Source organism: Patiria miniata, unplaced genomic scaffold, assembly GCF_015706575.1.
Source record: "Patiria miniata isolate m_02_andy unplaced genomic scaffold, ASM1570657v1 HiC_scaffold_7, whole genome shotgun sequence".
Lineage (NCBI taxonomy): Eukaryota > Metazoa > Echinodermata > Asteroidea > Valvatida > Asterinidae > Patiria > Patiria miniata.
Window position 1 is genome coordinate 30,465,321 of NW_024037074.1, and position 24,183 is coordinate 30,489,503.

Sequence of the window (24,183 nt, forward strand, 5' to 3'; positions counted from 1 at the left end):
GTCTAGTTGAAATGAAACTAACGCAATGTCTTCGGTTCCCGAGAAAAGACGGGGAAAAACCAGGTTGTCTACATCGGACACGACGGATACGCATACGTTTTTCCTTTCGTTTTCATTCAATGTACGATACACGTTGTGTGTGTCACATAAATTACACACAGCACCAATATAATGTGGTTCTAACACGCCCTCAGAAGGCGAACAACTTTACGGCTGGAATCACAACCATCGCTGAAGAGCCCGATTTTTTTGGGTCGCAAAATTGGACCCCGAAATTAATCCTCACACGAACACAAGAATAATACAACGCCGCCCAGTTTTTAAAGGATAATTGTATGGATGTTTATATCCTACTTTTAAAAGTTCTTTCCGCATAAGCGCATTTTGTTCAAAACGCGTTTCGTTGCCGAATTAGGCTTATTAAACTTTAAGTTTTTAACGTAGTATGTCTTTTGTTCTTAATTTTAAATCAAGGAAATATTAATTAATCAATATATATACTTATAATTAAACGTTAATCAATATACTTGTTCTAATATACAGAGGATGTTGTCTGGGATGCCAATAATACGAGAGTATATGCGGTATTCACGAATCAAGAGTAAGTTCAAAGTATTTCGTGCTTATTTTACTAATTCACATCTTTTATTCATAAATTATCAAGAAAAGACAAGAAGAAAAAAGTTAAAGATGAATTAAGAGATCAGTCTAAATGTTTATGAAGTAAGGAGTGGATTAGCACAACTATTTTAGTTATGAAATAAGTTAGTTATTTTGATACAAGGAAAATTCTGGAAGGGTGAAGTCTAAAAAGGCTATTCTTTTTTTTCAAAAGTGTCAACAAAGTTACTCCTTTGTACATGACGAATCTTTTCAAACCACTTACACAGATTCGTGAGCAAGATAATCGACTAATAATGCATAGAAATTTTCTGTCACCCCAAAAAACTGAATGCTATGCCACAAGTGTTATCGTGTGCGGTGCGAATATATTGAATAGTTTGCATGAACAACTGAGAATCTGGATTCCTCAGCCACATTAAAATTAGAACTACGTAAAGCAAGAAATATACACTTGTTCGTGATTTCAATTAAAGGGAATGTATATATGTAATACAAGGATGCTTCTTTCTGAGTCGAGAAAGCATTTGCGAAGAACAGTTGTCTCAGTTTCTTTCAATTTTCTTAGTTAAAGCCAACCTGTGTGCTGGTTTGGGTGTGTGGGGGAGGTTTCTTTTGACTTGTCCGTTTCCACAGTACGCATTCAAGCAGATTTCGATGCCTCTTTGAAATCGTTCTTTTGGAGGCAGTCGAAAGTATAGGTCCCAGTTGTTCAGAATGGCTACTGTTTAGAACAACTACTTACCTTTAAAATGATATATTTGTTTGTTTGTTTTTCATTTCACGTTGAGTATCTTTTCCAAGGCCTATGTTATTCACGCACATGATCACTATTTCAGAAATGGACCTGCGACGTCAGCCCTTTGCCAGTACAGGATGGGGGATATCATGAATCTGTTCGATAACGGTAATTTCCAGGAACAGGATGAAGGCAATGTCAACGTTCTGTGGAATGAAGTGCTTGTGCAACGGAACCCAAGGCCTGGAACGGTATGTCCATCATTATGCCGGCTAATTTCAAAGACTCTGTGTGCAGGAGCTGCAGATTGTGCACTGTCACCCAGGAGAACACACAGTATTATACAGTTGTGGGACACTTGCAATGACTCGCGTCCTACTCGAGTCACAACTCTTGGTGACCCGACTCAACTCGAGTCCCTTTGGGTAAATGACTCGACTCGACTCGAGTCTTTGCGAGCAAATGAATCGACTCGACTAGAGTCCCTCATCAGAACACGACTCGACTCGACTCAAGGCTAATAAAGGCAACATTTTACAATGCAATATTTGCAATAGCTCGAATCGAGTCCCTGCCAACAAATGAATCGATGCGACTCGAGGCTAATAAGACTGGAGTCCCAAAAATAAAGCAAAATTTCGCTTTATTAATTTTATTAATAATTTGCAATAATTTACGGTGCAATATTAATGCTCACGGCACTTTGCAACTACAGGATGGTATACTGCGGACTCTTGTCGTGAACAAACATGTCACAGGGGTGCAACCCTACATTAAAATTCCAATAGACACTAGTGCTAAATGCCCATACTTCAAAATTCTTTTTAATATACTCAGAACTCTCACAGGTATCTAAGCTGCACAGACAAATGATGATTAACATGTCATCTTTCATTTTCTTTTCATTTTTGGTGGATAACCATTTACTTTTCGAGAAATTCTCACCCAAAGAAGACGACCCCTATTTTTCCCAAAGCAGAAAGCTAGTCATCTTAAATAACGATCCCTCCACAACATGGCAAAATATCGCCACTTTCGAGCCCAATTGCATTCAAAATGCTCAGAATTGGAAGCCCCAAGTCCGGGCCAGAGGTAAATTGTCATATCTCTTCAATTCCCCAATTTTAGAGCTCTCAGAACTCTCTAATATACAATATTTTGATTATTCATGATTTTGGCGGATGGATTTAGACCTATTTACAAAACACTATCCTGGAACCGACTCCAGCTAAAATTATGCCCTCCTTTTAAAATGCAATAGTCAGAAACAGTTTTGTACATTGCAATTCGGTTTTGATTTTGTTCAGCAAAAAAGGAATTCTAGCCAAACCAGGGCGTATTCGAAGACCTGTAATCGAGTAACCCGCGAACAGTGTTACTCGGATGTCAACCGCCCTATCAAAACGCCAAACGAAAAGAAGGGACAATTAATTGAGTTAATACGGAAATAATTGAAATCCCGAAACAGTTATAAAGAAAATGACAAAGACAAGGCTGACAAGCCCACTCTATAACCACGTACAATTTCTCTTTTTTATCGTTACTGCTCCTGCACTGAATGAATGCTCTCAATTGTATACACAAATATTAACGCAAATCCGGTAGGGGCCTAAGTCCGCCATCGGACTCGACTCGACTCGACTCGACTTCACACTGTGACTTGACTTGACTTGACTCGACTCGACTCGACCTTCTTGACATAATGACTCGACTACTCGACTCAAGTCGCTTCTTTAAAATTACTCGACTCGAGTCACAAAACATAAAAATCAGTGACTCGTCACAACTCTGACAATAGTTCTTATTATCCCTCTTCATCTGAACTTTCCTTGTGGGGGACAGTCAGACGCAGGGGTACTTTTTATCTCCTTTGCCCAAGATGCAACAATAAAAAACAAACTTGTGTCCATTCTGAATCGATTGAATTAAATTATGTTTATTCTGGGAACAACTAGTCTTGCCTTGTCTTGTACCATTAATGTGAGAGCACATCTCATTGCCACACTATTCGGATTATTTGTTTTTATATCTGTAGTGCGTTTATTTTGGTTTTTAAATTCCCAGTGTGGTGCAATACACAAGACTGACTATCCTCCCCTGTTACACAAGTCGGTGCCCAGCTATAATGCCATGGAACGAACTGGAGGAACTCAAGATGCACCACCAGCCAATTTTCCCAAATCAGATCCACCCATACTTAACGTGGACGATGTTCGCTTCACCAGCCTAGCTGTCGATTTGCAATATTCTTCTCCAGTCTACTTTGTTGGAACAAGTATGTACATGTAATCAACGTCAAGAAATGACTGATGTTATCTGCAACTTTACTGCAAATGGGGTTCCAAATTGGATCATTGATTTCGCCCAGTTTCAGTCCGAAATTGACGATTTCTGCTACACGAACTTGAAAACAGAAGCAAAAGTGTCTTAACCCTAAAGGGGCCGGGTTATTTTGACCATCTCTCAGCCGGGGGGGGGGGGCGGATTCCGCCCCCCCTAAGATTTCGGCCATCGAGTGACGAAACATTTTGAAACTCGGCACATGCATAGAGCAACTCTTCCTAAACATACCCAAGAAATTTCATGAGTATAGGTCAAAAGGTTTTGTAATTATGGCTAATTAATTATTCATATGTACGAATGGCAATTCTGCTCTGTGTACACGACGTACACATGTATATGCGAAAATTTAGATTTCACGGCGCGTAGCGCCGGAAAATTTTTCGCTACGCGGTAACCCGTGGTCCGATTTTTATGTTTTTGGTATCAAAAGATGCGCAAAGCTCGAGGCTAAAAAGTCATAACAGCTCGGGTCGCGAAAAAAAATTTTTTAGAAGCTATCACAGAACATGTTGAGGGGGGATTCCGCCCCCCGGCCCCTTTAGGGTTAAGATAGATAGCAGACATGGCATTACCAGGATTTTATTTTGGTGGGGGGACGTGAAGCGCTCACATTGTTCTTGACATCAGTAGATTCCACTGCGAAGACCAAAGACCCAAAGCCCTACAAGTTATGGAGCTTTCAATGAAAAAAAAATAAAAATGGGAGTTCCCAGGCCATTAAAGGAAGTTTTTAAAAATTGCAAACTCTGAAATAAATATATTTCTTATGACTCGCCCACTTCTTTAAGATTTTTGTTAATATCAGCAGGCCTGAGAGTTAAAAGATAGGCTCTAGTTTTGCCTCAGATTTTACAAAGAGCAATAACCTAAAATGTTCAGCCTTTTATTTCCCTTTCCCACTAATAGGTGCTGGAAGTGTGATAAAATTTACCTCAGGAGTGTGCGACGGTATCAACACAACAAATGTCGTCGAAGTTTCAGGATTAGTAAGTGGTTCCATCTTGTTAGAATGTACACAGTATTATTACAGAATATTCCTCTCAGCATAAAGACAAAGTCAGATAACATTTATATATTTTATTGTTTAAATGAAGGGAATACTAAAGTCAATTATTTATTTTGAATTTTTAGTGTGGTTAAAAACTGAGTGGGGCCTGAAATGGGCTTATCCACATGAAATATAATCGAAAAAAACCAAATGCTGGCGGGAACAAGTTGCCCAACCCCGCCCAATATACGCCACTGATTCCCCCTGCAACACAAGCAGTACAAAACAGATTCTGCCCCCCAAAAAACTAACAGCACACCGAGCAGATTCCACGGAATTCGCATGTGAGAAGCAGATGTAAATAAATAAGTGACTATTTTTTTTTTAAGAATGCCAACGGTCCCATAAATGGGCTGGAATTGTTGAGGAGTGCGGATTCTGCTGCCACTTTCCTGGTGGGCACATCCGATTTCCAAGCCTCCATTGAATGGCCCTTGAACACCAAATGCCAATCAGCACGAAATGGAGAGCAGTGTGCGCTCAGGTACCCTTACTGTTACTTCACCAACGAATCCGAATGTACAAGGTAGGTCCTCCTGAAGTACTTAATCCAAATTAGACCCAATCTTGCTTTAACTGCACTCTACCGACTTAGTTAATCCTCAGCATTATCGATAATGCGGTAAACCTAGTTATTAATCTTCGGCTACACGACATACATATATTCAGGTCTGTTGCTTCAGACGAGCCTCGTTGAGGCTAGCTCATTTGGTATAATCCGAAGTTCACGGGTTTAAATCCCTCCAGTCAAGTTTTTGTTTAAATTGATAATTGTAAAAATGCACCTGTTTTGTTTCCCTTTGCAATTTGTATTTAATAACCCCGTTATTCTTAGAATCCCCCACAACTATGTTTTTTTCCTAGAGGTCTCGACCTCATGTATCACACTACACATTCCCCATATTTTGTCCACGCATTCATCTCATCAAGACTTCACTGCTGCAACAACTTACTAACAGGACTGCTTCAACAATCATTAATACGCCTTCAGGAATTCCAAAATGCGCCGTCTGCCCGCTTACTGACCAGAACGAAATCATACGAGCACATAACATAAATCTTCATTGGCTTCCTGTTAAATACAGAATACAATTCAAAATCCTGCTCCTGACATTCAAAGCCCTTCATGGATTAGCTCCATCCTACATAAGATACCTGTTACAACTTCGCAACCTGCGACCAGGCTTCAGATCTTCTTCATCACAGATACTTTCTGTTCCCAAAACTCGCCTGGCAAGCTACGGGGACCGGGCCTTTTCAGTTCTGCTGTGCACCGCGTCTCTTGAACTCCTTGCCAGACGAGTTAAAGGACACAACTGATATGTTGTCATTCAAACGCCATTTTAGACTGATCTTTTCAATCTTTCATTTAAACCACAGTGATTTTCTAGTGACCGGCGCCTTTGAATGGTCCTCCAGATACTCTGCGCCTTATAAATTCTCTGTTGTTATTATTATATTACTAAATGTACCATTAAGGAGAAATCTTATCGTTATGTTTCGATAATAGGGAGACACCGGCTTTTAGGGAGACACAATACCTCTTTAACGCCCCCTTTAAAGGTAAAATTTTGTTCTCGCAAGGGGTTATATTTGTTGCTCGTGGTCTAATTAGTAAACATACCGCAATTCGTGGAAAAAAAACAAGGGAAAATGAGGATACGGCACATTTATGTTGGAAAAAAATGTGTGCACAAGTCCATGGGAAAGTCTTCCTTATGACCCATTGCCGGTAATGATGATTATTGTTATTATTATTATTATTAATTATTAGTAGTAGTATTCCGCTGTATGCTATAAATATGCGACAGATTTTGCTAATTGCGTCCACAATAGGGCGACACACCTTATTAAGGCGACATTTTAACTGTCGCCCTTTTGTGAAAACGACCCTTAGGACAAGGAATTTTATGGTTGCGCAGCAAACCATCTAGATCGATTCCTCGTGGTCTAATTAGTAAAAGTACCGAATTTCGCGGGGGAAAAAAGGGTAAGGTAAACTTGGGTTAGGAGACAGTTTAGGTTTGTGTTCAAGTACGTCTACGGGAATGTCGTCCTATATTAAAGCATGTTAGAGTAATTATTAGTTTTGTTATTATGTCATAAGCAGTTTAACTCGCGGCTTTACAAAAAAACGTTGTAGGAAATAAACTTCACAACTTTACTTCGTAGGAATCGAGCTAGCAGCGTCCTTTGTACTGTTTCAAATTACAATAACCCCTGACTAAATCCCTGTCATCTGATTGGCGGGTCAGTGATCAAATTCCAATAAGTTATTTGGCCCAATTATTTACAGCACCAGTCACCAGTTAACCAAGTGTAATTTGATTGTCATTTTCTTAGTCAATCAGTTTGTAATTATTGTCTTTCCCAGTACAAAAGTCTCGGTCCCTCAAGACCCGCCTACAGGTATGTCGAATCCTTTTCAGTATGCAATTTTAACATTTAGTTTTGTCAAATGTTACACTTAAAATAATGAACTATAACATCATGACAAAGTAAATTGTATACTTAAACACATCGTCAAAATGGAGCCGCATTATCAATTTGTACTGAAAGATCACTTTGCATGTTAATTGCATGCAGCTTGAATAAGTTATGTAGCAAAGTTTTGGGCCGACTTAAATGAAGGTAGTTATATTAGCGGAGCTGCTTATCTATAAATCATGCACTTTGTGCTAAATTTGGCATCTAGGGTCGCAATGGGCTTAGATCATTTTAAGAGGTGGACTCATATTGAGTATTGCCATTTTGGGGGCGGAACGTGATTTTTAAAAACGGGGGTACACGAAATAAATCCTCCTAAAAACTGTACATGTATTTAACATCCATTGTCCTTGTTTTGCCATGCTGTAAAATAATCCTAGACATAAAATAAAAAAATACTAGTATGTTATTGGGAAAACTGAGGCCTTATTGAATTGAGACATTTTTAAGTGAGGAGTGGTTCAACAACTGTTATGGGCCTTATTCACGAGTCGGCCATATTGAATTGAAAGTTAGGTAACATTTTAATTTTTGAGCTTGCGAAGAGAAATGATAGCAGGCAGTCTGCCCCAATGAATTATTTTAAATGTGTAATTAGACATTCCCTAATGTTTGCAGTGATATTTTCTAAAAAAAAATGACTGTATAATAATTCTGCATTGTGCCTGCATAAGTAATTTGGCACCATCCAATTCAACATTTCAAAATTAATGAAATACATTCAGGGAACTCGACAAAAATGGCCAACTCGTTAATAGGCCCATTGAACCATTTTATTAGCGTGGTATAAATGTGTAAGAGAGACGGTATATATGAGCAAATTGGTTGAAATGTTAAAATCATTGTTAAGTTCGGTGGTAAAATCCTGAATATTGGCATGCAGGGCTGAAATGGGCTGTAAATCATGTGAACCAATTTGAAAATGGGTGACAAATAACAGGTATCAAAATGCTAGATTATATATTTAAGTTTATTTTAAAGCAAGAAAAACAAGGAAAATGGATGTTAAAAACAATTTTTATGATTTTTGCACTTTTTTTATCATGCTGCGCCCCACCCCCCGAAAAAAAGAATGCAAGAAGGGTTCACCTCTTCAAATTATTTGTAGCACAATGCAACCCTGCAAGCCAAATGTCATGCTTTTACCACAAAGTGCATGATATTGTTAAAAAAAATTGACCCGAACAGCTCCATTATTATGTCCTTTCTGATCAAGAAGACTCTTGCCCCCAAAAAATGGTAACAGTCTATAACCAGTCTGAGTCACTATAAACCATTATCATGTAGCGGCCATCTTGATTTTGTCCCATTCAAATCAACGCAACCAAAGCAAAGATTGAAGGAAAATTAGTCTGGTTCCTGTTTGCACAAAAGACATTTTATAATTAAGTACTGTTATTGGATACAGGGAACATGACTGAAATGGTGGCAACATAATAAAGGTCTATAGTTACAGTCAGTCGGTCTGCCAGTGCAGTCAGTCAGAAAGGCACAGAGAGGACACTAGACTGGCCCTCTAGGACCGGCAGGTAAACCAAAAAAACAGTTGCATTGACCTCCTTGAAACTTACATAACGAGAATTTGACATCGGATAATGACAAATGTTGCCAAAGGTTTTCTTTTTTACAGTAATTGTCATGTGTTCCATCTTTTATAGAACTTCCTGAGGATGTACTGACAGTGTTGCCAAACGCAAATGTATCGGCCTGCCTGAACGACCACGTGTACTGGTTTTGCCATCTAGACATTGACAACCCAGCCATCGGTTCTACTTCATTCACTCTTCAATGGGATATAAGTACGTACTAAGGCTGGGTGTTATTTCACACAAATCTCAGTGCAAAGTAAATTCGTAGGGTCATGCAAATGTGGTAATGAAACTGTTATTGTTGACGTCTTGAAAATAGCTTCACTGTTGCTTCGTAAAGCATGAAGTAAACTTTAAATTTCAATACGCAAATTGTAAAAAGAAAAACATCTGCAAACTTGTTGAACAAAAGACATATCGACAGAGCCCCCAACATCATTCGGTTGCATAGGTCAGTTGGTAGAGCACCGGGATGGTAATTTGGAGTTCGCAGATTCAAACCCCGCAACATTCGATTTTTTTTGTCAAGTATTGGAAATCTTGCTTAATTAATATTTTTTAAATTGTATTAATATCTACAGCAGAAAGTGAGGAGATCAAGATGACACCTATATCAACTAATCAACTGGTACGATTGGACGTTATTGTGCAGAGCGGCACCGTAGGGAGCTACAGCTGCACGGCGAATGTTGGAGGCAGAGTGGTGACTAAACAAGTTGAACTCTCTATGAAAAGTAAGTCAATAATTATTTTCTCATTGCATTCTCCAAAATGTATTTACTGAAACATAAATATTGGATTCATATGTATGTGATAAACGCAGACAACAGTCTGGGCGATAATTAATAAAAAGGCTCATTTAGGGCGCGAAGAGACATTTATGAGAAGAAATTGGTAACCTTGCTATTTTACCTAATTTGGGGGGGGGGGGCTGAAGTTGTTGAAGTCCTCAACGTAAGGCAACTCTTTGCCTAATTTTTAGCCCAATTTACGGACACCTCAATTTCCGCCCTGTTTAATCTTAAGCCTCAATATCAAGACGTTATAATTTTTCACTTAATTTCCCATTAATTTATTTTTATAAGGGTAACTGTGCTAAGCATTTTTTTGCAACATCTCTCATTGGTTTATGCACGTTTTCTAATCGAGGTCGTCCTCGATTGTCCTCGATTTACCGATCCTGTCCTCGATTTACCGATCATGTTGTACGTGTGTGTCCTCGATTTACACCATAAACAAACGCTAGCATAGGCCTACACAGACACACACGTTTGTTTATGGTGTAAATCGAGGATTTTCTTTTGTTCCTCTACCCTTTTCCTTTGTGTGCATTCTAACTTTTTCGCAACAGCTCTCATTGGTTTTGTACACGTTTTCCAACCGAGGAGTTCTCGATTCGGTTTCTGTCCTCGATTTATCGATGATGTTGCACGTGTGTGTCCTCGATTTACACCATCAAAAACACACTCACATACATATCTATTTCTGTCCTAACTTAATATTCACCTATTTGTTTGACAACTGGGATTTTTGTTCCAGCGGACTGCTTAACACGTGACAATCTGTGTGCACGCATGGAAGAGTATAACACTCTGAAATCGCAGAATGAGGCTTTGCACGAGATGTATGGCAACGGAAATGTAAGTTGGTTTCAAAGTAAATGTGTTTGTTTGTATATGTATATTTGTTTTATTAAAAAAGGGGGAGAGGAGCTCATTCTAATTTAAAACTCTGTGACATTATTTAAAAGTATTCTTTTAAAGAGACCATCATTCTTATTCTCTCCTGTTTGTCCGAATGTCAAATTGTGGGGGAAATAACCAGAGACATAAATATAATTTTGTTGTCTGTAAACTGATTGTCGGTCGAAAAAAAACCTGAAATGTTTTGAAGCACTGTATGATCAGTGCGCCAAGTATTAAGCAGAAAGCTTTGGTTTCAGCCAAGATAAAAAAAAAAGACCACTTCGACTAACAAAAGCAGTTAATTATGAATAAGACAAAAGGTAGAAACACATTATGGAGAGTGTGGTTAACCTCTTTTCCATATAGGGACAACATCTATTATTAAGTGTTATCACTTAATTATCAACCCCCTGGAATTTTGTAATTTAAATATAAATAAATTGAACTAAATTAAAGTGCATTGTAGTGCTTATATAGCGTTTTCGATACAGCGCTGTATTTCACGTAGATCTTATGGACGTATTATTTTCAGCAGACCTGTGATCTAAATTGGTGTGGAAGAAAATGTAACGTTGGGCCTCCTGTTATTGTGGTTAAGCAGCACACAGTTCCTTTCTCCTTTGATGGTACACAGCTCGTCACCGTTTTCTCCCAAATATGTCAAAAATTACCATCTTTTCGATTTGTTTTTTGTTTCCAATATTTTGCTTTAAAACAATGTACTTAACCATTTTGACATGTTTCTGTAAGCAAAACATCATTAATTTCCAAGTTACATTAATGTTGCAAGGGGCAGATATCTCGATAAATGCATTTTGCGTTTTCACGAAGAGCAACATACATTTTGGCTCCTTGGACGTGAACAAACCTATTGCGCGGAAATCCGTAAAAGTAGGCCAACTGAGATTTCCGTTTTCACGAAGAGCCACAATCTTTGTTACATTTTCAGCTGCGCGCGCGTACTCACGCGCACCTATGCAAATACACGTTGAACAGAAAGGGCAAAAATGTCGGAAACCTTAATTTTCGTTTTCACGAAGAGCCACGTATCTTTTCTAATTATTTTTCACCAATTAACTGCTGTATTAAGTCTAATTACTGGGTTCATGTAAAAATTCAGCTCTCATAGAATCGTGTGATGGTTTCATAGAATCGTGTGATGGTTGCTGCACAAAGTTGTTGCAAAGTGGGTTTTTTTTGCAGTTTTAAAATATGAGGAACTTCTTTTGCGATTATTTCGAAAACGCATTCTCTTCAAAATCCAAATAATGTGGCTCTTCTTATGACTATTGTCGGTCACTGGAATAAAACAGTGTTAATGTTTACTTCGGTAAGTTTGAAACTCTCTGGCCAGGCAAATGTTTTCACATCTTGATTCCTGTGTGTTTTTTTCCCCAGGAAATGTGTTCTGTAAAACGCCAGGATTGCGCAACTGTGGACTTAACATGTCCAACATCGCCATAATAACTTTTTCTTCAACATTGTGCATTTATAAATGTATGAAGGTTGGCATGTTTATTTGTTTTCTTTAATTTTAAGTTTATTCGCAAACACAATCGTTGGGAATAATCCAGAACTGCAACAACAAAAAGATCAGTTTTTTTGGAGCTGCTTGTACATAAATTGGCCAAGCGCAGAAAATGATTTGTTTTGATTGATAAAAACATGCACAATTTCACAATAAGCTGCAACTTGTGGTAGGCTATTTTTTTCATTTTTTTGCTTGGGCATTTGGTCTAGTACTACATTTGTGTATATACTAAACTTTCAGTTTTTGCTTGGGTATTTGGTCTATTGGAAAGTCTTCAGTACAGTCAATTCTATATTAGTACTATATACTAAACTTTTCAGTTTTTGCTGGGGTATTTGGTCTGTTGGAAAGTCTTAAGTACAGTCAATGCTATAGTCGTACTAAACTATAGTCGGATGTATCGTATATTTGCATAAATTTCCTACGCAGAGAACGCAGCTTCTACGCAAAGGTTGATTGCATAAATGCATTAACCGTCACCTTCCATGATACACCGAATTCTATTATCTAATTTGTTGGCGATTGTATTTTGATTTTGTTGATTTGATTTTGATAGCTTTTGTATTCTTGTACAGCCCTTATTTACTTCAATGCAACTTGATTAGTTTATTCAAAAACCTCTGCCATTTACCTTTTAATATTTCTTTGAATTACTTACTGCATGTGTCGTCACTTGCTGGCCAAAGGGTTACAGACAAGTAAAAGGAACGTTTAACTTAGAATACTGTTAACAATATTCTGTTGAATTAATCTGTTTTATTGACCTATCGCCATTTGCAAGTTGGCCACGCCCCTTAAAAAGACAACCCTGTGGAATTTGTGTACACTAGATTGTGTTTGTCTATTATGTTGGGCGTTCCGCGTTCATTTGTAGCGTATGCTGTGGTGGACAAGCCATGTTGAGTGGAAAATGCAGCAGTGAGCGACCTCGTTCCTCATGGGTACGATCTTGCTGCGCCATGTTGTTTCCCATCATGCCTTGCGCGATAACGCGCACGCGCCCATGGAGTCGAGGCTGAGCCGTGAGTGTCGGTATAGAGAGGCGTTAGTGACGTAATTGGGCTACGCTGTGATTGCATGCATCTAGATGCACGCAGAAACCCAAGTGAAGAGTCCCACCGCACTCGTCATCATGTCACAATGGTGTGAGGCTATTGCAGCACAATCCTAATCATTGTAGAAATAATGTGGTTGCCCTTGACCAAGGAGCGACCATTGTGCCTCCCATGTCTTGGCAAGCTGACTTTGCGTCATCCCGAGTTTGCTTTCGAAGAGTGAAGCGATATCGGGCGTTCTGGAACAATTGTTGCGCGCAAGAGCAGTGTGTCGGGAGAGGCAGGAACCTGACCCAAACTGACCATTGCTATACATTAACAGCTGAAGTCAATGATAGATGGCAAAAATAACTGACTGAAAAATGTTGACGTAAGTAAACAAAGTAGTGAAATCAGCCCCACGCTTGCTCCCCTTCGTTTGCATGAGTGTTATAAAAAAACTTTCGTATTACAATCTTTAGGAAAAGGTGTTGCAATACAATCATCAATAATATGTTATCGTGACAGAATGTAATGGATTACATGTACGTGTACATAAATTACGGCGCCTTACACACTTACGTTGCCATAAGGGATTGCTGAAAGTCTTTGTTTTTCTTTAGCAACTTTGCTTTGAATAATATAACATTTTATATAAATATGAAAATATTCATCCTTCGATTTTCTATACTCTTTTGATTCTTGCTTTATATATTTAAAACACGGGTATCATAGGTATTAAATTACTACCCTCAGGTCTTAGATCAAGATTCGTTAAACAATAAATGTTGGTGTGATAAAACTACTTTTTTGTTTTTGCTTGATAGTAAACCTTTCATTGATTCCAGAGTTCAGTTGTTTGTAAACCGTTTAAGAATGCGTGTTTTTAGTCGTCAATCGTGTCACACATTGAGAATAAAGGACTCTTCTCAATTTTCCATTGATACAACAAATCTTTCGTTTCAGTATTAAACGATGTATGAATCTGTAGTTGAAGATTCTGAACTGATAATCAAAATATAATTCCAGGAATCTCTGTGTGTCTGTCTGTATTTCAATTATCTCCAGAACTGGGCACTGTATCAAGTTGCAAATTGGCAGGTGTATTGCTCAGGACCCCAACGCGCGTGCGATCAGGCGATGGTAGACACACACGGCGTATACACACATGCAAGAGATAAACGCAATTGCTGCGACAAAAACCGTTCCACACACACTTCATGTAATCAATAACTGACTTAGTAAAGTTTAATACTGCTGTTCATGTTGAGCAGCTAAGGCGCTGCGATCCCGGTGTCACATGAAAATCCGACTCCTATGAAAATCGGACCCCTTTTCCCTTTTATTGGTTAATCCCTCTCACGTGACCGGTCACTTTCCTAATTATCATACTTACGCATGCGCAGTATTACCAATGAGTCCGATTTTCATAGAAACCTAAATTCACGCTACACCGGCATGCTGTCTCATGAATTTTGCGAATTCGCAAAGGTTGGAAACATTTCAACTTCAGCCAATGTCGCGGAGAATGGCTCCTGACGTTAAATCGCTTTGCATTCGCGCGAAGTAATGAACACTAGCTTTCCTGAAAAATTTGCAGTGCGAAAATAGCGTCATACAAAAATGCACTATTATAAAGTCCACAGTTTGAATGCAACTGCATGCCATGACATGCAATATATTACACAGCAACCTGGAACTGGGCTTTCTTTAGCTCCGTGAGGGCCGAAGGTGTTCCTCACAAAAAGGTGACTGTAGCCCCAAAGTTTCACCCGAAATATATGACCTCTGTGGCTTACAATGCTGCTTTTCTGGCTAACAATGCCCCAATGACGCAGACTGTGATGACATTAAAAAAGGTTCAATTTTTTTGTGAACTGCTTGCTCAACCTGAACGGTTCAGACACAACGTACCAGACTCCATTCACACCGTACAAATATCAGCTAACACAGCGTCACAGCGCCTAAGTAAAGGCGGAAAAGAAATGTAACACACTTCACTTCTGACTACAGTCGAACCATCATTTGCGGAATCACACCTTGAACACTGTTGTCACTAACTACGTTCATCTACGATGACCCACACAAGGTTGGTAAAATGTGTTTACTTCTTTTACTGTTTTAATGCCATTACAAACCGAAACTAAAATGATATATTTGTAGGTACTGTTCATTGCAGTTCCAATCATCTTTGGGCCTGCATTATGATATAAATTACAGTTGAACATGGTTATTGGGAAGTTGATGGTGGATTATGAAGTAGGCCCATCCGTCGGAAATGCAATACATGCTTCCTATTCCTTGTGTTTAGTTATTGACGAAGGTTTCTTTAAAAAAAAAAAGCCGCCTGCAAAGTTTCTAGGCCCATCTTTCTTAATGCTATTTTTATGTGTTTTATCATTCCAAAGTAACGTCTTCAATCTAACATTTACAGTTCTAAACACCCATATTTGTAAATCTGTATAATATTGTGGCGGGAACTCCCCGGGCCAACCCTAGTCTGTTAGGATAATTTATGTCTGACACCTATTGAGGTGAAGACAGGCTTCCCAAACCAAGGCTGTACCCTAGACGAATCATCATTCAGAGGGACCATTAACCCTAAAGGGGCCGGGGGCGAAATCCGCCCCCACCCCTCAACATTTTCCGCGATAGCCTCTAAAAAAAACAATTTTCGCGACCTGAGCTGTTATGAATTATTAGCCTCGAGCTTTGCACATCTGTTGATACCAAAAACATGAAAATCGGACCACGGGTTGCCGCGTAGTGAAAAATTTTCCGGCGCTATGCGCCGTGAAAACTGAATTTTTGCATTAAACGTCGTGTACATTCAGCAGAATTGCCATTCGTACATATGAATAATTAATTAGCCATAATTCCAAGACCCTTTGACCTATAGACATGAAATTTCTTGGGCATGTTTAGGAAGAGGTTCTCTATGCAGGTGCTGAGTTTCAAAAATTTTCGTCACTCGATGGCCGAGATCATAGGGGGGGCGGAATCCGCCCCCCCCCCCCCCCGGCTGAGAGATGGTCAAAATAACCCGGCCCCTATATTAGGGTTAAGGCTAAGGGTGCAGGTCCGTTTTGGTGGAAATCTACCGCCCGATTGAGAATAATTGTTAATTACATGTTAATTGTACAACGAACCTGTAATAGAGACACCTAAAACCTGTCGGTAACCTCAATCAACAATGATCATCGTTTATTCAATAATATTCAATAAATGTACAGTAACTTGAATTACTAGTCATGGTTGTTCTATTATCTGGGTCATTTAATTGGAGAGATGAGCTAAGCCTACTGTACGCAGCAGCAATGCGCAACAGCATCCGAAATGCACAACAATGTCAGCAATGTCAGAAATGTATCACAATGTCGACAATGCGCCCAATCGTCAGCAATGTACAACCGCACAGCCAATGTACAACAGCATAGTATAGCATAGCCTTGTCCCCGCTACGTATCGACCATGCAATCGAGTCAGCAGCGTACAGCTATAGCCTTGTACTTCATACAGTCAGCCAAAGTACGACTATGTACAAATGGCGCATAAGCATTTCCCAGACGCAGAGCACAAGAAATTCACTTCTTGCTCGCTCGCAGTCCGCAACATCAACACTTTGTAATCACTTGAGTACAACCCTCACGACTACGCGCATACATGTATATGCACCAACCTATGGCGCAATAGAGCCTATGGCACTTGGCTAACCAATCGCGTACATGCAGCAACTCACGGAGCTCCTTAGCTCCGCCCGGTCGCTAACACAGCGAAAAAAAAACATTTGTGCTGTATGTATGACGTCACAAATAAACTGGCTCTAAGCTCACACACTTTCCGTCACAGTAGTTTCGTAGAAACTGCGAATTTCCTACGATTCTTCTAGTTGATGCCTAGTCCGAAAATGTGAGCATTATAATATTACCCAAAACCCAACTGCTAATTCTTACTTTGCAGTGAGTTATCGAAATCCAAACGTGAGACATCACGTTGATGTGTACCGCAATGCACTGTTGATATCAGTTCAGGTTAATACAGAAAAGACATCTTCACGCCGTAGAATGGTTTATGTTTTAACAGAGGGAGCTATATTCTTTTGGCATCGATTAGGAAAAAAACAAGTAAGCTGCAAGGCACTTCCTACATTTTTATCCAAAATACTTTGTGAATTACACAAACGTTTCTAGAGCACGGAGAACGACGTGGATGAATTTCGAACTGCCATTAATTTGCTTTCAAATTGGATTTAGGCCTAAGGTCTCAAATTTGGCAGGCGACGTGCTTGCAAGCATAGCATTTTTATGTATGTGTTGTTTGACACGTTTTCGGCACTCAAGTTTCCAGTCTAGTTGATGCCATGCTAGTCGATGCAATGTTCGCTTGATTCTTGCAGTGTTTTCCGTCTTCGTCGTCCTTTTACTCAAACATTTCCCTAACAATTTTTTAAAAATCTGCACTCCATACACTGTACCCTATAGGACATTCCTGTTGGTTTTCAACATCGCTAATTGATACCGTTACTCACAGAAATATGTCGATACATGTACAGGGCACACTCATTGACTTTTCGGTTTGCCAGAATATTTCTCTCTGTTTTGGTTCAAGCCCAAAATGTACTGATCCTTATTCCAGTGAAGTTCAGATCATAATAGCGGGTTCACACTTTTTGTACGTGACGAAGCGAAAGCAGCCAGTTTCAACAAAAACATGCTTCCATTGTCCAATATGTAAACTAGGGACTATCCCAATTTGTTGTTATCCGCCTCCATGGATAATGGTCGGCCATGCATAAGTGGCTCTGCGGCAACAAAAATAGCATGACGTTTCGATTTCTCTCTGTGTGGGCCTGCATGTATATTAGAAACATTTTACAAAACACACCCAGCATGGAAAATAGATGAGTCATTCAACAAAGTTGTTTACGTGAGCGTAGGTTGTAGTTCAGTGGCTAGATCAACATTTGGAAAATATTGTGACCGACTGGTCCAAAGTACCAAACTTGCTAGCTAGATTTTTATAGTAGAAGAGTTTATCACGAGCAACAACGTGGAGTTTTTTCGTGTCTAAAGCTTCCTCAATGTTTCCATTGTTTGTAGATTTTGATCACCTAATTATGATATTGATCATGACCAAAAGAGAGGAAGTTATATAGTTTCTTTATACTCTTGCTCTTCATCATATTTTTCGATTTTTGTACTCCCAAGACATTTTCAACTTTAAGTTAAATTTAAACGAAACTCGAAAAATTCAATTTTTTGGGGTGGTAAGACGCTTGCGGGTTTTGCGAAGAAACTACAACAAGATTTTAATAGAGAATATATGGAACCATATGACGGTATAGGCAGTGCCCGAAATAGGCATACAACAATTCTCGTGTGGAGTACATGTACATGTACATCAACTACATATCACACAACGAGAGAATCGTCTCTTTCCAAAATGGCGTCTTTTTTAATTTTCGTTCAAGAATAAAGTTTGTTTCACAATTCTATATAGAAGAAAACGTTGTCTTGTTTGTGAATACTTAATTACGTTACCCAAGACTTCCAGGACTTGCACATTTCACAAGGGACAGGCATTTCAATCACATGGAGTGTAACGACTTGTGTGGACTGTTTAATATTAATTGATACATGACTGCAGTCAGTAATACTAACAAAGCATTTGTAAGGCGCACAGTATCTGACAAAAATAGTCATTCAAAGGCGCCGGTCAGTGAAAAGTCAGTGTGTGTGGGTGTGTGTGTGAAGGTAGAGGTCATTATGTGTGAGAAAGAAACTGATTGAAGAGGTGGGTCTGTAGTTGGCGTGTGAAGAGAGATAATTGGTGTATTGCCCTTATTCGTCTGCTAACGCGTTCCAGAGACGCGGTGCAGAGCTGGAAAATGCACGGTCTCCGTAGGTCGCCAAACGAGTCTTCGGGACAAACAGTATATTGGATGACGACGACCTCAGACCTGGTCTCAGTTGACGATGTTGAACCATTTCCTTCAGATACAGTGGGGCTAAGCCATGAAGAGCTTTAAAAGTAAGAAGGAGAACTTTGTAATGGATGCGGTACTGGATTGGTAGCCAATGAAGTTTGCGCAAGATGGGTGTTATGTGGGAAGATGATTTCGTTCTTGTGAGTGTGCGAGCGGCAGAATTCTGGACAAGTTGGAGACGTTTTATCGTATGTTGTGGTAGACCTACAAGTAGGCTATTGCAAAAATCTAATCTGGATGATATGAAGGCATGAATGAGTTGTTCTGCGGCAGAGAATGTAAGTGAGTTTCTTACTGCTGCTATGCGTCGTAGATGTATGTAAGAGGACTGACAAATAGAAGAGACATGTCGTTCAAGGTTAATTGACTTGTCAAAAATGACACCAAGATTGAGGGCTTCAGAGCAAGGAGCGATATGTGTGTCTCCTATGTGTATGTCAGAGATGTTGACTTTGTGTCTGAGGTGCTGAGAACATATGACAAGGTACTGTGTTTTAGCTGCGTTGAATTTGAGGAGATTGGCTGTCATCCACTGTTGGATGTCTTTCAGGGATGATTCAAGAATACGGTGTGTAATAGTGTCATCACCAGGAGAACTTGGACAGAAGGTGGCATAGAGTTGTGTGTCATCTGCATAAAAATGAGGGTGTAGGCCATGACGTCTTGCAATGCGCCCTAAAGGAACCCCATGTCGGAGACCTGACCGATCAGACAACTCTCCTGATATGTTGACAGCCTGAGATCGATCTTGGAGGTATGATCTGAACCATGAAAGTGCAGATCCCTGTATCCCAAAGTGATACTGTAACCTATGCAGCAGGATTTTTATGGTCAACGGTGTCGAAGGCTGCTGAGAGATCTAGCAGAACCAGGAGAACAACCCTTTTGTTGTCAACAGCGAGCATTATGTCGTTGTGAACTTTGACAAGTGCTGTCTCAACACTATGAAACTTAGTGTACGCTGATTGGAGGTTGTCCCGCAGGTTATGTTGAATGAGATGTGCATTCAACCTGGCTGCAAATACTCTCTCAACAACCTTCGACATAAAAGGCAGAAAAAAAAAGAAAAAAAAGGCAGTAGTCTATGTAATAGACAAAAAAAGGCAGTAGTCTATGTAATAGACCACGGCGAATGCCGTGGTTTATGATGTGTGAGCAGATTCGCTGATTAATTAGGAAAGACAGCCGCCTCTTGACCTCTAGATTTGAACCAATCAGCGGGCGCTTTCTATATCAGGTCTTCGGTCATTCACCCGTTGCGCGTCATAGAAAATGGATACAAACCTGTGTCACGCGCTCTGTATCATGTTATGCGATAATGCGCCCGGCTGTTGTATTACAATCACTCATGCATTCGAATTGACCAATCAAACCATTTAGTCCTGATTTGGGAATGAAATGACGTCACGATTTATTCGACTCCAATTGGCTGTCGTGCTGCTTACATATATCTGCATGTCTAGACATATCAGACGTTATACAGGAGATTTGGCTCCGTGGATAACGGGCGATACTCAGACTATGCTGTCTGTGCACCAGTGTGGCATACACTAACGACGTAAGTCAATATTATCATTCGGCGACTTTATTTTCAGTTCAAGTATTTTGTTCCCTGAGATTCCCATGCGCGATATTTCATTTTATCAACAGTGTATGGTAAAATGCTTATACCCAGCCAGTACACGTTTTTATGTAAATGAATTCATTATAAACTTTGCCCTAGTTTCATATACAAACAAGAATGCAGGCCAGCTTTCTGGCATGCTGCCAAGTCTTTGACCTAATTAGCCAGATCACCTCGCGCAGTTTCCAGCCTTGCACATCTGCACTCCGTTACCATATTTGGTATGCCAGGGAGAGATTTGAATTTGCAAATGTAAAGACCAACTTTGAACCAATGACAAATTTTGTTTTGTCCTATGTTGCTTGGTGAAGTGATGGCCCAAGTTGGGGCTGAAAGCGGCCTGTGCTCATTTTTGTTGCAGTCATTGAGACAGCAGGATCAGATTTCATTTTGTGCATTCATGGGTCTTTGTAGCTTCGGCCCTGCACCCAGCTGAAGTCTTGGGACTGTGTTTTGTACCATGTTGCTTCGGCTCTGTACTCAGCTAAGTCTTGGGTCTGTGCACTCTGTGGTGCCAGTGGTTAAGTGTATTTTGATCACTCGGTAGTGTTCAAAATATTGGGAGTGTGTCCCATGTACGAATTGATGTGACCTTGTTACATGCACACCACACTAATGTGAATAACGCCCTCAAGAATATCACCACTCATTCATGTGAGCAAGAACAGATGGCCGCCAGCATGTCAATAAAACTAGGTTCATGTTAAGTCAAAGACAAGTCCCTGTCCTTTCCTAAATGCTACAAAGAAGTATTAAATGGTGGCAACTGTAAACTGAAGACTTTTGTGAGTACCAAAGCAAACTCAGAAAGTGAAAAAATAGCGCCATTTTCAGGCCAATTTCGTGCCATTTTCGGGCCAGTTTCTCATCACGTTGTTGTCATTCGAACACGGTACATTAATTGTACTGAACTGTTGCTCATGTATTACTATACACGGTAATATACACGCACAATGGCATTTAGTTCAGCAGTTTCAGCTCCCCGAATGGACTTGGAGGCGACAGATATTGTCACAACTTTCGCAAGATTCAAACAGAAATGCGAACTTATGTTCTCAAGTGTCCTAAAAACTGCTACTGAGGAAGAAAGAGCAAGTTACCTGTTGCTGTGGGTAGGCGAACAAGGCCTGGACAAATACAATAGTTGGAACTTTGACAATGAGGAGGACAGAAAGAAACCAGATGTGCTTCTGTCCCGGTCCCAGAGCCCAGGTAAAACCACCGCATAAACTGATACAAACTACAGGACATGAGACAGAGTCCTAATGAAACTGGAGATGATTTTGTCTCTAAGATGAAAGCCAAAGCAGCAAAAGACAGATACCGTGACGACAAAGAGATGGAAGATCGCCTGGTTGATCAACTAATTTCGGGATCAGCCCACAAGGATGTGCAAAAGGTGCTGATAGGGAGAGACGAAAACCTATCACTCAAAGAGGTCATTGATGTTGCACGCAGCCATGAAGCGACTACACTCCCAGACTCAACTCAGACCTCCCACACAGCCAGTGCCACAGCAGAAAAGCCTATCAACGAATCCAAATCGAGACAAACTGGCAAGAAACGCGACCAACGATCTGGAATTACTACAACCGTGGCAGGAAACATGATCTACTGCCACGAAGCAACTGCCCTGCCTATGGTTCCACATGCCGTAAGTGTGGAAAAGCCAACCACTGGAAATCAGTGTGCAAGTCTGGCCGTCCCCCCCCCCCCACCCCCAAATCCAGACTCCGTTCCAAGTCTCCCCGTAGACGAGTGCACTATCTCGAGGAAGACGACTCCGAGGATGGATACCTCACATAGGCACCATTGAGGTCAGCAGTATTGGCTCCTCTGATGACACCAGAGAAGAAGTCTACGCAAAGCTCCACATCAATCAGAAAGGCAGGCGACCGATTATGCTGCGATGTAAAGTCGACACCGCAGCACAGAGCAACATCTTACCAGTGCACCTCTTCTGCATCACTGTGATCTGCCCCGACAAACTGGACAATGATGGGAGCCCAATGCCCGGTGTTCTTGGAAATAGCAACATAGCGCTCACTGCATACGGTGGATCCAAGACTAATCAGCTAGGCACAGTGAAGATTCCCTGCACATACAAGGATGCAAAGCACAACTGCATTTTCTACGTCACTGATGCAGTTGGTCCAGCAATCCTTGGCCTAAAGGCATGTCAAGCTCTGAACCTGATAACATTGCAGTGTGCTGTGGAGACGAAACCTGCAGTCCAGACCAACAACAGCAAACAAGTCACAAGCTGACAAAGGGCGACAAGTCCAATTTACAGATCCAACGGTGGTGCCCCCTGAAACACCGCCAACCAACCGGTCTCTAAAATACATCTCCAGCAGTACACCACTACACAATAGAACAAAAGATCAGCAACAAAGCCTAAATCCTGGAAATGCACCCAGACTGCTTCGACGGCCCAGTCGGGTGTTTCGAGGACTTCAAGTATCACATCACCCCTGACCCGGAAGCCAAGCCAGTCATCCATCCCCACGCAGGGTCCCCCTAGAGATCAGAGATAAACTCAAGGTGGAGTTAGACGAGATGGAAACTGCGGTCGTCATTACGAAAGTTTCCACGCCTACAGACTGGGTAAATTCGCTGGTTATCTGAGAAAAAGACAATGGCAGACTACGCCCATGCCTCAATCCAAGGGACCTGAATCAAGCGATTAAGAGAGATCACTACCCTGTACCTACACTTGAAGAGATCACACCCAAAACTCACCGGTCCGGTACTAAGATGTTTAGCAAGCTCGATGCCAGGAACGGCTACTGGAACGTGCAAGTTAGACGAGGAGTCCTCATACCTCACCACGTTCAATATCCCATTTGGCAGATCTAGGTTTCTACGAATGCCATTTGGTCTGCGAATGAGCCAAGACGTCTTCCAGCAGAAGATCAACGAAACTTACCGCGGGTGTGCGGGAACTGTCGGTATCGCAGATGACATCCAAGTTTATGGTACGAGTGAACGTGACCATGACATACACCTTCATGAAGCAATGGAATGCACAAGACGAGCAGGCATCAAACTGAATGCTGACAAGTGCATCGTCAAAACCACAGCGTGCAGCTTCTTCGGTTTACTGCCCTGACAGTAAGAGTAGAGGAAATGCAGCCCCTGGGAACAGAAAGCAGCTTCGCACATTCCTTGGTCGTCTACAAGCATATAAACTTGAGATAAGCTACAAGCCAGGCAAGAAGAAGGTTGTTGCTGATGTTCTCTCACGTCTTTCCCCCTTGGAGAAGCACGAAATTCCAGAGATGCGAGTTTCGCATACACAACATCGTGAGTGTAACAGCAACAAAGTTGGAGCAAGTACGGAAGGAAACAGCGACAGACCTGACCCTTCAACTACTCAAGCAGCAGATTGCAGATGGCTGGCCTGACAGCATCAAGAAAATTCATTGCTCTATCCGAGCATACTGGTCAGTCAAGGACGACGTGGCAGTAGAAAATAGTTCTTGTCGGGAGTAGA

The 24,183-nt window shown here is 40.7% G+C and overlaps 1 protein-coding gene across 1 annotated transcript in view; it reads left to right on the top strand.

Moving 5' to 3' along the window:
* LOC119745122 (semaphorin-1A-like) overlaps nt 1-13,882 on the top strand; it is a 29,003-nt gene extending 15,121 nt beyond the window's left edge. Inside the window, exons 10-19 of the mRNA XM_038221346.1 lie at nt 544-601; nt 1,461-1,611; nt 3,425-3,635; nt 4,610-4,689; nt 5,081-5,277; nt 7,126-7,160; nt 8,897-9,037; nt 9,409-9,561; nt 10,367-10,467; nt 11,911-13,882. Of these exons, the coding sequence (XP_038077274.1) occupies nt 544-601; nt 1,461-1,611; nt 3,425-3,635; nt 4,610-4,689; nt 5,081-5,277; nt 7,126-7,160; nt 8,897-9,037; nt 9,409-9,561; nt 10,367-10,467; nt 11,911-11,976 (1,193 nt within the window). The 3' untranslated portion in view covers nt 11,977-13,882. The remainder of the gene's footprint in view (nt 1-543; nt 602-1,460; nt 1,612-3,424; nt 3,636-4,609; nt 4,690-5,080; nt 5,278-7,125; nt 7,161-8,896; nt 9,038-9,408; nt 9,562-10,366; nt 10,468-11,910) is intronic.
* Nucleotides 13,883-24,183: the final 10,301 nt, after the last annotated feature.